We start from the raw sequence: 13808 nt of genomic DNA on the forward strand, positions 1-13808 counted from the left end.
TTTTGAAGTTCTATGTTTACATAAAAATTCCAATATAGAATTATTTATCTTTTTTGCTTCGTGGATTATTTTGATTAGGATTGCAATTGTTCTTCAATGCACTTTGATTTTATAGCTGCATACAGTTTGATGATCTCCCGAAGCACTGTTGTCCCATTTGACCTTATATTTGTAGCAGTAGTATTTCTAGAACTCTGGGTATTGCTCTTTGTTTTCTTTAGAGAAAGCTTTGTTACATTTTTACAGAAAGACCAATCATGCAATTTAGAGGACAAAATTGATTTTGTGAAAAAGATAAAAGATAAGTCTATAGGAGGTAGGCTGGGAACATTCTGTAGAGACATCAGAATGCCAGTCTTAGCAAGCTGCGTTTTTAGATAATAATATAAAGGATACGGTTGTAATGCTTAGAATGTCAGTTGGGGAATAACTCATTTTTTTAAATATAAGACGTCACTTTAGGATTAAAATAAAAAACCTGCTAGAAATAAAATACATTTAGCTGAACATCAAAATTACAAAGAAATTTTAAGTACTAATACACAATATACATTCATTTCTACACTGACAGCTGTCCATAGAATGTGGCCACTGCAAACCAGAAGATTTATTCTACACTTACTTGACTAGACACACACGCTTAGCACAGAAATGTGATCAAAATAGACAGGAAATTGATATAATGTTACATGTTGAAATATAGCATATACCTAAATGAACTAACTTTTCTCACCTCAAAGTTACTCATTCAAAGCTGGATTTCCCTTTTTTGACTTGTGTCAGTGATGAATTGAGTGAAGGCAGCTCTTCTGTGCCTATTGGCTGGCTCACTTCTAGCCCGAAACTCCCGAAAATTGTCTTTTGCTTGAGTGAGATAATGCTGTCAATGTTGGAAGGAACTTTAGAAATCTAAAAGTGACTGAAACTTTCATGTCACGCTTGGGGAATTCCAACATGAATTGTTAAATGACTTCTGTGAGGTTCTCCATCAGTTGCCAGGGTACCTGATATCTAACTCACATTGAAAAGAAGATAGACTAGGGACACAAGGATGTCAGGGCTTAAATTTCCTAAGCTTTGTAACAAAAAATAAACTGGTATTTCTCTTTTGAATCTATTATTGTGTAGTGAGTTTTTTGGGTTTTTCGGTAATTTTAAAGTTATCAGTAAGTAACAATGTATGGGGTACAAAGAAGGTCCATAGTGGGTGTGGTAGACTCGCACAATCCTTTCCTGAGATGTTCTTGGTACAGCTCTGGTCAAGGAGAACCATAAGAAACATGTATGGAGTCTCTTGTAACAGCCTCTTATCTTTAGTGTGGTGCTCCAGAACTTACTGTGCGATCATGATGAAAGACTAAATTATAGCAAAGTTACTCACTATCAAGTATGTGACTAATAAGCTAATTTAGTTCCTCTGTTTCCAAGTTAAGATTTTTATAAACACACACAAAAAAGCATCATTTATCTTATATTTACTGTTTTAATCCTCTGTAACAAGGCACCAAGAGCAAGCCAACTTGTACAAGTGTGAAACAACTCTTCCTACACAGCACACTCAATTTTATACTCTATAATTTTTATCTCATTAGCCAGGATTTAATGAAAATAACATTTTAGGCAATTATTTTATGACAAACCATCATACTTTTCTCTTTTTTTTTTTAAGATTTATTTATTTATGATAATACAGTGTTCTGTCTGCACATATCCCTGCAGTCCAGAAGAGCACACCAGATCTCATTATAGACGGCTGTGAGCCACCATGTGGTTGCTGGGAATTGAACTCAGGACCTCTGGAGGAGCAACTTACCCTCTGAGCTATCTCTCCAGCCCCAAACCATCACACTTTTCATTATCCAATCTACCCTCAAAACTAAACAAAAATCCAGTTTCAGAGCTTAAATGATTACTAATACACAGATTCTGAATGTCTGAAAACTCTCCCCACAATGAGATTTCTTCTGAACGAACAACTGATACATAAATGGGTGTGTAGGTAGGTAGGTAGCTGGGTAGCTGGGTACGTGGTTAGATACATAGATGCCCAGATACATAGATGAGATAAACTCACATTTGAAAAGCCAATACTTTTCTTTTTTTTTTTTTTGTTTTGGTTTTTTGTTTGTTTGTTTTTTGTTTTGTTTTTTCAAGACAGGGTTTCTCTGTGTAGCTTTGCACCTTTCCTGGATCTCACTCTGTAGACCAGGCTGGCCTCAAACTCACAGAGACCCACCTGCCTCTGCCTCCCAAGTGCTGGGATTAAAGGTGTGTGCCACCACTGCCCGGCGCCAATACTTTTCAATTGATGTATTTGTAAGATTTATTTTAATCACCAGGCGGCGGCAGTGGTGCACGCCTTTAATCCCAGCACTCAGAAGGCAGAGCCAGGCAGATCTCAGTGAGTTCAAGGCCAGAGCAAGATCCAGGACAGGCACCAAAAATACACTGAGAAACCCTGTCTCGAAAAAACAAAACTAAGTGCTTCCCTAAAAATGCCCATGAGCGTCTAGGTAAGAGATTATGGTCTGGGGTCTAAGAGTATAAAGAGTGGAGGTGGAAGTGAGGACACGTGTTGTGTTTAAACAGTTTCTGTCCTGCAACAGTTTGCCATCCTGTCCTGATGGGTAGTCTTGTTCACTGAAGGATGAAGGATGGCAGACCAAGTAGGTCTAACTGATGTGAAACGTCTCTTTTCAGTCCACAAGTGGAGGACAGCGAGGGGACTATTCAGTTTGATGGAGAAGGTTATGCGTTGGTGAGCCGCCCCATCCGCTGGTACCCCAACATCTCCACAGTCATGTTCAAGTTCCGGACATTTTCATCCAGTGCTCTCCTGATGTATCTTGCCACGCGAGACCTGGTAACATGGAGAATGGGAGATGTGTTTGCTTCTGGGTTTTTTTGGTTTTTTTTTGTAGACAACTGATACGATTATTAGTTATTGATGGAATTATCAGCTAAACCTAAAGGGAGTCTGTAATGGTTGTGTAGTAACCAAGAATGATGCAGGAAATGTTTTCAGTGATGATTTAATCACAATACGGTTTAGTTACTTTTTCTCTGAAGTATCACTACATGGATAACTCTTTATGAGAAGCACCCAGTGATAACTTTTCCAGGATAGAGTCATGTAGCAACAATCCTAGTTCCCTAGCTTTATTTGAGAGACTTAAGCTGAAAGAAATTTCTAAATACTCCTAGGCATCATTTTTCTCAGGTCTACATTTCTTTAGCAAATTTGTTTGGGGATCTTAACATTTGGTATGCTTAATACAATTTTCAAAGAAACCCACTTTGCTCTACCATCATGAGAGAATATGTCCCAGTAATTTGATGGTGGCCATCTGCACTATAACATCATACTCTCAAGCAAAGAGAATTACAAATAGTAACACTCGTTCTATTTCTGAAATGTACTTCTGTCACAGAGTGACACATGCTGCAATCTAGCCATAAGGCCCTTTTATAACCCCCATAAAAAGTGAATACCCATATATTTCTCTGTGTATCTAATCACTGGTGTATTTTTACTCTATTAATAGAAAGATTTCATGAGTGTCGAGCTCAGTGATGGGCACATAAAAGTCAGCTATGATCTGGGCTCAGGAATGGCTTCTGTTGTCAGCAATCAAAACCATAATGACGGGAAATGGAAATCATTCACCCTGTCAAGGATTCAGAAACAAGGTGAGTTTTCAGAGTAAGAATGCAGTGTGAGCCCTAATCATGCCATCCAAAGCACCCATGAGCCTAATCAGGAGAAGGACCTTGCCTGTAATTTCAGCTACTCACAAGTTCTGGGGAAAATTGATACAGTCATTTCTTTGGCTTGCATTATGGGTGGTTTGGATTAGACAAGACTGATTGAAGAACCAAATGGTTCTGTCATTTTCCTTTCTGAAACCGAAAGCTTAATTTAAAAGCATAAAAGTGTCTTACAACTTGTGAAATTATACTCTCTATAACAGATTTGGAAAGGTTGTGTGCTTTTCTATCTTGTTGAGATGTTTCCTCTAGTTTAGAATGTGTAGGTAGAATGATACAGTATCAGTTCCTTGATCTTCGAAAATGCCAAAAACCGTAAATACGTTCCAGTAATTAATTGAGAAGTAACGGCATGACTTTTGTTATGGTTATGAGACTCTTCAAAATTGAACATTATTTCAGTTGATCATATTAAGGTGTGTTGTGATCTGTTGTTAGAGAATGGGAAGTGCACCCTTAAACTTAGACATGCTGACAGACATGCAGATGTATGTGTACATGTGTATATGTATATGGTGGTGTGGGTTGTGTGTGTGTGTGTGTGTGTGTGTGTGTGTGTGTGTGTGTGTGTGCGCGCACGCGTGCACGCTGGCTAAGCTTTTTAGCTCAAGACGTTTGAGAGGATATAACCTCACATCAAGAATGCCTCCATCAGTTTTATCTGTGGGGCATTTCCTTAATTGCCAGTTAGTGTACAGTGGCCCAGCCCACAGTAGATGATACCATCTCAAGGCAGGTGGACATGGACTGTTTATGAAAAGTAGCTAAAACCACTAAGTAGCATTCCTCTCTGGCCTTTGCTTCAAGCTCAAGTCTTCAGTGACTGCCTCAGCTTTCTTTGTGATGAACTATAACCTCTAAGTCAAATAAACCCTAAATTGTTTTTGGTGAGAGTGTTGTTTTATCAGAGCAATAGAAAGCAAATTAAAGCAATACAGATAAACATAACCAAGATGGAAGGCCCTGCCTCTTAGTTCTCAATGTGGTGTAATGGTACAATGGTTATTTGGATAGAATCTCATAATTCTGTCCTGTGGCATTACCAATATCTGAAACCCAAACTTTGATACCTATACAAATAGACATAGACCTAATAAATATTGATGTTGCCGATGTGATATTTTACCAATGTGATGTGTACACCATCATCGTCCCCCACACTCTGTATTTGATAAACTTTTGCCAAGCATATACTAAGTGCTGTGCAAGAACTAAATGAAATCTGAGGCAAATCTTTGCTTTCAAGAAACTTACAGTCAGATGATACAGGAATGTTTATTTGCTGATAGAGTTGTGTATCATAAGGAAGCATTCTGTCTTTGTAAGGGTTTCTCTTGCTCTGATAAAATACCATGACCAAAAACAACTTGGGGAGGGAAGGTTTTGTTTATTTATTTTATTTACTTTATTTTGTTTATTTACTCTTCCATAATATCATTGAAGACCATCAGGAACAGGAATTCAAGCAAGGCAGGAACCTAAAGGCAGGAACTGATGCAGAGGCCATGGAGGAGTACTGCTTACTAGCTTGCTCCTCAAGGCTTGTCCAGTCTGCTGTCTTGTAGCACCCAGGACCACCCTACCATTTGCAGAGCTGGCACAACCCACAAATGAGCTGGGCCCTCCAAGATCAATCACTAATTAAGAAAATAACCTACAGGTTTGCCCACAGCCAATCTTACAAGTGCATTTTTTTTTTTCTCAAATGGGGTTTCCTCCTCTCAGATGACTCTAGCTTATGTCACATTGATATAAAACTAGCCGGCACATAGTCTCAGAAAAGAACTGTGGGAGGGAGAAATCAGCTCGAGGGAGTGCTCCTGAGACATAAGCAGATATGGAAGAGTGACATAAGTGAAGAGCACCTGCAGAAATTTCAGAAGAACGCTGCATAAATCCTAGAGCCACTGGAGAAAGAGATGCACCAGTTTGAAATGGCATCTCCTTGGATCAGGAGGAGGTGCTTGGAGAAACTCTTTAGGAGAGACAAAAGCTAATGTTACCTTTCGGTAGCTGGTGTGCTGCATTCTTCATCCCCATGTAAGAGAGACACGGTGCTCACAAGTCATACGGACCCTGTGTAAGAACATTTAATTGGATGTTTCCCAAACATCTTTACTCACATATATCCTTCAACTACTGCAATAGAAACATTTCTGCCAGACACAAGTTAGCAGACACACTAATAGCTATCAGTAAACGTGCAGGCTAAATGAGTGAATGATGGTAGGAAATTATTGAATTATACTTAGATAGCAGGGTGAGTCTCTGCATAGGCCTGTGAGCTAAGAAAATGGCTTTATTCATAGGAAAATTTAACTCTTCACCAAGATGGCAGTATTATTGGATCTGGGCTTCACTGAAACTTCTTCCAGAGCAACTTTGGTCAGCATGTGTGTGACCATTTTGGTTTCTTCTGAGATCTTCAGAGAATCAGTAAAAAGAATAAAGTTAAAGTCAATAATGAGAATAGAAAGGGGAAAATGGAGTTGAATAATACCAAATATCTTAAGCCTTATAAGCTTAGAGGAACAAGATCTGGAATAATCTCTTTTTCTTAGACAACAAGATTATGCCAGTGCTGTTGAAGGAGTTGTTAAATTGAGAGACAATAACAGGGTTGTTGTTGTTGTTTTCCTTGAAAAATAGTCAGTTCTAGTTGAGACCTGTTGTATTCAAGATACTTTTAGTACCTTCAGTAACCTAGGGAAGCTGTGCACTTGGCAGGTATGAGAAGGGTAAGAAAAACTGAGTATGATATCAGATCAAGACGACCCACCACCTTGAAGCCCACAAATATTGAAAGAGTAATTAAATGAAGACCCTGTAAAGGAAGCCATCAAAAAATAATCAGAGAAAGAGTAAATGAATCCTTGCAAAAGCCTAATGTTAAAGAAGGAAAAGAATTTCCTCAAAGAATGAAGAGCTGGACGTGGTGGCACAGGCCTGTAATCCCAGCACTTGGGAGGTAGGGGCAAGAGGACTGAGTTAAAGGTCATCCTGGATTACCTAGTAAGTTCTAGCCATGATTACATAAACTCTTGTTTCAAAGAAAAAGGAAAAAGAAGATTTTGGCTTATCAGAGATCATAAAATGCTGACAGGAAATAAGAGCAAAGGAACTCGTTATCAAGGGAAATGTGGAAGCCATAATAATCCTTGTGAAGAATGATAGCAGGTAGTCAGGTTAACAGTGGCTCATTAGGGTGCAAAGGACTATGGGAAGGCAGGCACTGTGACAAACAATCTGATTCTGAAGGAGGGCTGGCTCAGACAGAGAACACAGAGGAAAAGGCTAACAGTGCGAATGTGGAGTCAGAGGGCAGGTGGTAGGAGGTGAGAAGACATTCTAGTGTTCTCCATCAGTTTCTAGCATGCCCTAAATACTTGGTAAGTAATTTTTTGAGAGAGAATGAGTGAATAATTCTTCAGCATGATGGTAGGCTGTGAAGAATGTGCCAGAAGAGAGAACAAATAACAAAAAGAGGAGCAGTTACTAGTCCAGCAGGAGTACTAAGGAATGCAGGACCCAGTTCAAGGCCAGCAGTGGAGAAGAGTCAAGTCACACAAGAGGTGCATAGTCCGGGGACATGGACATTCTCAGGTCATTCTCTCCAGACAATGAGGCACAGGAGAAAACAAGAGGTCAGAGACTGACAAGCTGAAAGAAAAGTTCAATGTGCATTGTGAGAAAGGTATAAGAAAACACAGAGTGCTATGCTAGGCAGGCTAGTGCTACAAATTCTAAAGACAACTGTGTGTTAAATAAATCTATAGGTAAAACCATGGGTGTGGGATGATTCGACTTCATAGGAGTATAATTTCCATATATTGTCACCTTGGAAATATATCAATTACTGTAATTGTCCTGTTACCTTGTGTATTTTTGTTCTGTCCATTGAAGCAATTAATCAAAAAGTCAAATTATAGTACTGTGTAAATGTGAAAGCCATTAAGGAGTGTTCCAGTTTATTGTAGCTCCAAATGGTGTTATTTTTTTCCAGTTCCCACTAAACTTACATTATTACCTCTCTAGAGTTCAGAAATCAGAGGGAACCTTGACGGTCCTGAACCCATTCATTGTCTTAGGCATCGTCTCTGTTCTGCATTTTGATCCCTGTACTAACTACTGTTGCTAGTGCCCCCCCCCCTTTGCAAAGCTCCTTCTAGGTTGACTCTGGGCTCCCATTCTGCCTTCTGAACTACCTCCATCCAGGGCACCATGCAGTCACTCTCACTTTTACTTGGGGTCTTCACAGAAGGAAGCATATGACTCCTTTCCCTGCCGTGTCTCCACAGCATCATCATTTAAAAAAAAAAAATCACATTAAATCCCACACACTTCAGTTGTCCAGAAGTTGGACCCCAGGTTAGCTTGGGAGCTTCTCCTGCTGTATTTGTTTTCTAGCCTCCAGCCCCCCATTGCCCAAATCAAACAGGTCCTATTTTTGTTTTATTAAAACTATATAGATGTCTGGTGTTCCACATGTTTTTACATATCTAATATATCTTCTCTGATACCTTTACAGGATCATGTTATTCTGGCAGGTTAATTAACATGAATTATCTTTCATATTAAGGAGAAGAGTGTGGAAGCCACAAGAGGAAATGAGGCAATGGTTAACAAATAATTAACAAAAGACAAACCAATTCAGATGTCTTATTATGTGTGGTTGGGAAATGAAATCGCAGTGGAAGAATTGAACATGCAGAAGCAATATTGAAAAATTACGTACATGACTGTGAAATAAATTCCATTGTCACAGTGGAATTTGACACTGGGAAAATGCAAAAGAGGATGCCACTCCACAAACACCAGGAATGTCTGAAATTTAAAAAACCCAGTCATACCCAATACTACAAAGATGCAGGACAGGAGAAACCCTACACACTGTAGCAGAGAATGGAAGAGGGCATAACATGGGTAAACACTGTGCAAACTCACCAGCCCTATGAACCAGCCATTCCTCTCCCTCTCGTGGGGTTTGAAAGCATAAATCTGAGCAAATCATTGGCCCAAATATTCATACCATCAAATGCATATAGAACAGTACTTGACCACAAAACTAACAAACTATTACTATAATAGAAATGAGTGGATATAAAAATAATGAATGATATAAGTTAGACACACTGGAGTACACTGTATTAAATTATAAGGACAATGCAAACTCATCTATAGTCACACAAAGCATATGGCTGCTACGGGTGTCAAAATATGTTAGAAGATGGGTAAGAAGGTGCACCCACAAAATCTCACAAAGAAGCTAGTGGAGGGATAAGTAACACCCACTGTCTCGAAAGAGGTAATGTATTCCATGGGTGTATGGATATTTCAAATTTTGTCAGAGTGTACACTCGAAACATGTGCAAAGTATATGTCAGCTAGTCAACTATATCTCACTAAAGCTATTTTAAATAGTATAATTAGTGTATTTATGTGGAATAAGCACATCAGTAAGGGCACTGATTTTATTAGCTATGAATTCAGGGGTCAGAGTGCCTTCTAGTTAAGAGACTGGCAAGGAGTAATAATGCCAGCAAATAAAATCGGTCACGTATGTTGAGAGTACAAAGTTGCCCACTTTGGTTCAGACTGTGTTTAGCATTGAAGAAAGTGCCAATAATGGAGTCTTACTTGTTGAATGTGAATTTTCAGAAAGAGACAGGCCCAGGCATTAATATTTGGGGGAGGGCGTTATTATATTATAAATATATATGAATGTGAGTTTTCTATGCTGGCTAAAATTAAGATGTGAGCAAGGGAAGAAACCTTAGGGAACATCAATATCTCCTAAGTATTCAAAGAAATATGGGAAGGACCAGAGAGATGACTCAGCAGGTAAAGGTGCTTGCTGCCAATTCTAACCCCTCAGTTTGAGCCTCAGAACCTACATAGTAAAAGGAGAAAACTGACCCCTGAAAGTTTTCCCTGACCTCTTCACATATGTGTGCATGTGCACGTGCACAGATGCACATACACACGCTAAGTAAATGGGATTAAAACTTTTTTTAAAGGTAAAAAGGAGGAGATTGAAAATTAGAGGTAAGAAAAAGTAGAGGCAAAAGAAGAAAATATCCACAACAAAAGAAACACTAACAGCATCCAATATTTCCCTGAAATTGTGGTAAGGACTTAACAGTGCTCAGGCTTTGAAAACGGGGTAGGGAAGGAATTCCAGAAGGCTTTAAGATAGGCGTCCGCCAAGTACTGAGGTGAGATGAAGTAAGGCTCCAACAATAAAGGTGACTGCTTTTGATCAGTGACCCTGTGAGTTGCTTTGCATAGATTATTATTTGTTTGTAAAACCACTGCTCTCCTGAAATTCAGAATCATCCCTTGAGAGTGTCCCTCACTTTCCTTTTAGTCTTGAGCAGACAGATAGTCACTAATAGAGATGTAGTTCCCCAAGTGCTCTGAAGGGGACCAAGGCTGAGAATAGCTATTGAGGTTTCTGTTGAATTTGGAGAAGAAAAGGATTACCAAGGTAGAAACAATGCATGACAACACAGAGATGACTCTAAAATTACATGCTAAGCCCTCACTCTGCGTTTTATGTGGTACCACCCTCTTTCCTCTGCTGACTAATAAAATTGATGGCTAAACCCACCAAATCTTGAATTTGTATGTGGGTAGCTATTTTTATTCTACAAAGAAAACATTATGGCAAGCATAACACAACCTACCAATATCTTCTTCATCCCTGGTGCTCTTAACAGCTTCAGTAAAGCCCTCTTGTCAAGATAGTAAATTTATGCCAGCCTACATCTTCATCAAAGTTAGCTCTGGGGCTGGTGAGTTTCACTTGAATTGTGTTGATGCTCTTTGATTCTGGGAATGGCTTCTAAAACTGCATATACCCTCTCACCGATAAGGAGGAAAAGTACATCCAATCATTGGCTTGTTGGTGACAGAGGCAGAATCCCATTTTACGAACAGCATTAAAATATCCTCCAAGTCTCCAGAAAGAGACAAGTTTCATGTTCCAATAAACAGTGCCATATAAAGCCGCCTTCATGATCTGGATTTTTTTTTTTAAAAAAATGTATGAAAGTCTTAAAAACAGTTTCATAAATCTATTTTCTTTGGCTACCAGACTAGTCTAAGAGGTGTGTGTATAGAGAGCTAGTTATATGTATACAAGTAATTAGATATATAAAATGTATGGAATTAATTAAAATTTTTAATATTGATTTGTTAAATGTATTTTAATGGGACAGTCATTCTTTTAGGGTGGTTTACTAGTTTTATTTTTGGCTTTTTACAAAATTGGGCTTTTCCTAGGTATAGTGGTACATGCACTTAATCCAGGCACTTAGGAGGCAGAGGCAGGTATATCCCTGGGTGTATAAGGCCAGTCTGGTCTGAATAGCAAGTTCCAGATCAGTCAGTGCTATATACTGAGAGCCTGTTTCCGTAATAGATGATAGATAGATAGATAGATAGATAGATAGATAGATAGATAGTACATACATAGACAGGCAGACAGATAGGTAGATGAGTTTGAGTTTTGTTGTGTTAATAGGTATAGAGGTATTTGATTTGAGTCATTTTTATGTGCTGAGGGTATTTGATTTTATTGAAGACATATTTTGAGTAGCACTGTAGACAACAATGGAAGTTTGTACTTCGCTATTTTTTTGTTTTCCAAAGAATCTCAATTCTAAATGATGATGAATGGAGAGACTAAAATAATCTTGCATGTCAAAGAAATTTGAGAAGTACCTCACCTGTGAGCCTCTGTTGGCACACTGTGGAGTACATCAACATACTGAAAGATCTGGGTGGCCAAGCATTAAGATGTATGCTTAACACTGTTTGATGCAGTGTATGTCATGTGTATTTGAACCAGGGACATCCAAGAAACTCACATTGCAAACAGTGAACATTTAGAGATTCCCTTGTAACTAATTGGTTCAAATGCTCATTTCTAAACTCACACTAATTCAGATCCTCCACCAGGAAGCAAAACATATCACATGAATGAGTTGAAGTCTCAGTATATATCAAGGACCCACAACATATGAAGTACTTAAATGTTAGTCTAAGCCAAGTGTATAGCATGCCAAGGAAGCACATCACTCAGAAGGAGCCTAGCCTGACCCTTAGAAATGAGTGAGGAAAACCAATGATGTAAGAATTCCCATTTGTTTTCTAAACAATGCAGTCTCTGCAAGGATGTGAGTTCCTTCCTCTTTCTTCTCTATGTCTACATTCTAGTCCTCTCCACATGAGAAAAATCCTTTGACATCCAAGAGAAGCAATAAAGAATAAGGACAGTACATCATTCACAACACAGCCTCACAGTCTAAAATGTGTTTACATTAGATGTGGGTCTCAGCGACTCATGGAACCATACATCCCCATCTCTCCATTGGCATGTGCTATGGTTTTTATAAGAAAGTAACACTTTGTAAATGAACAGAAACCTCAGTAGTTCTGAAGAGGCTGAAATTTCCAGGAAGCAGCCAAGAATTGAAACATTTGTAGTTATCCAATTTCTAGTTTGATAGTCCTGCAAACACAATACTAATTTTCCTTAGTATGAAAAACCATGTCAAGTGGTTTGTTGACAGCCAACTGAACTGCTTTCTTTTGTCTCCACTGATTTACCTTCATTGTATGGAAGCCATTATTTCCATTATTGGTGTGAATGTTTCAATAATGTGCCGTATTTATGCTATTGTTGTGCATTAAATAGTTATATACATAATATACATGCTGAGAGAACACCAATGTCTGTCTATTCAGAATTTACACAGAATATATCTCCAGTTGTCAGCAAGAACATAGGTATGGAGGACCCTGCACTAATTAAATGGAAAATTCCTATCTCCATTACAGCCAACATATCGATTGTAGACATCGATACTAACCAGGAGGAGAATGTGGCCACTTCATCTTCTGGAAACAACTTTGGTCTTGACTTGAAAGCCGATGACAAAATATATTTTGGTGGCCTCCCAACTCTGAGGAACTTGAGGTAATCTAGTGTGTATTTAAAATGAAGGTTTTAATTAAATGGCCATTGTGTCACTAGAGTTGTGAAGTTTAATTACAATGGCAGTGTCATATAACCTTTAGCTATAGAAAGAACTAGTCAAAAAAAAATCATGTTATATGTAAGAACAACACAAGGATTTGGAAACTGGGGGTTAATTTGAAGTCTTTGTTGAAGAGATAAATTAGAATTGCTATTTCTCTTATATACACCTGCTGAAAAGAATTATGAAAGTAATTAAAGGTAGAAGCCCAAGTTGAATGTGAGTCTTGTAATTGCTGTTCTCAGTGCACAGTCACCAGAGAGAATGGCATTCTGACATTGTGCAGAAAATTAGTCAGTGTTCAGGATGCTGTGAGTATAATCTATGTTATTGCTAAGCATTAGCATCATAATAGCATAGTGGAGCTGCCCCACGAATCCAGTACTAAACGACATTCGTCATTCACATGCCTGTTTCAACATATTTTAGGAATTTCTCATATGCTATGTAGTGAGCAGGATAGAGAGACCTCTTTAGCTAATAGTTCATTTAGTTCAAAAACAGGGACTAAAAAGTCAGAAAGTAGTCCATGTGGTATATAATTAATTACAGCGTAATATAAAACATGAGAAATGAATCCCATAGAGTATCTAGTACATACTATATGTCCACTGAATCTGATTAAAATGGAATGAATTAACCTGGTTAATCTGTGGGTACTTATGACTCTCTCAGAGTACAATGTTTACAATGCTACCATTGGAAAATATGGCAGGAGTTGGGGAGCAGTTAGCTATTTCCCATGAACAGGTCCCTGAACAGAGGAATCTTAGTCTCAATTTTATATGTCAGTTTCACATCAACTGAAGTTGTTTTTCTCAAAATCTACTCCTAGACCAGGCAATTGTCTATTTGCCAGTCTTTCATAGTGTATATTGATAAGCTTCATGGTACAGCTCATGAGTGCATGCACACACACACACACACACACACACACACACACACACACACACACACACATTTTATGTATCAGTATATTCATTTGCTAGTAATATA

The 13808-nt window shown here is 38.5% G+C and overlaps 1 protein-coding gene across 1 annotated transcript in view; it reads left to right on the plus strand.

Annotated features, from left to right (window-relative positions):
- Positions 1 to 13808, plus strand: part of Lama2 (laminin subunit alpha 2) — a 577324-nt gene that overhangs the window by 526398 nt on the left and 37118 nt on the right. The window contains 3 exon segments of the mRNA XM_036168737.1: positions 2701 to 2863; positions 3546 to 3690; positions 12613 to 12751. Of these exon segments, the coding sequence (XP_036024630.1) occupies positions 2701 to 2863; positions 3546 to 3690; positions 12613 to 12751 (447 nt within the window).

Source organism: Onychomys torridus, chromosome 19 (assembly GCF_903995425.1).
Source record: "Onychomys torridus chromosome 19, mOncTor1.1, whole genome shotgun sequence".
Lineage (NCBI taxonomy): Eukaryota > Metazoa > Chordata > Mammalia > Rodentia > Cricetidae > Onychomys > Onychomys torridus.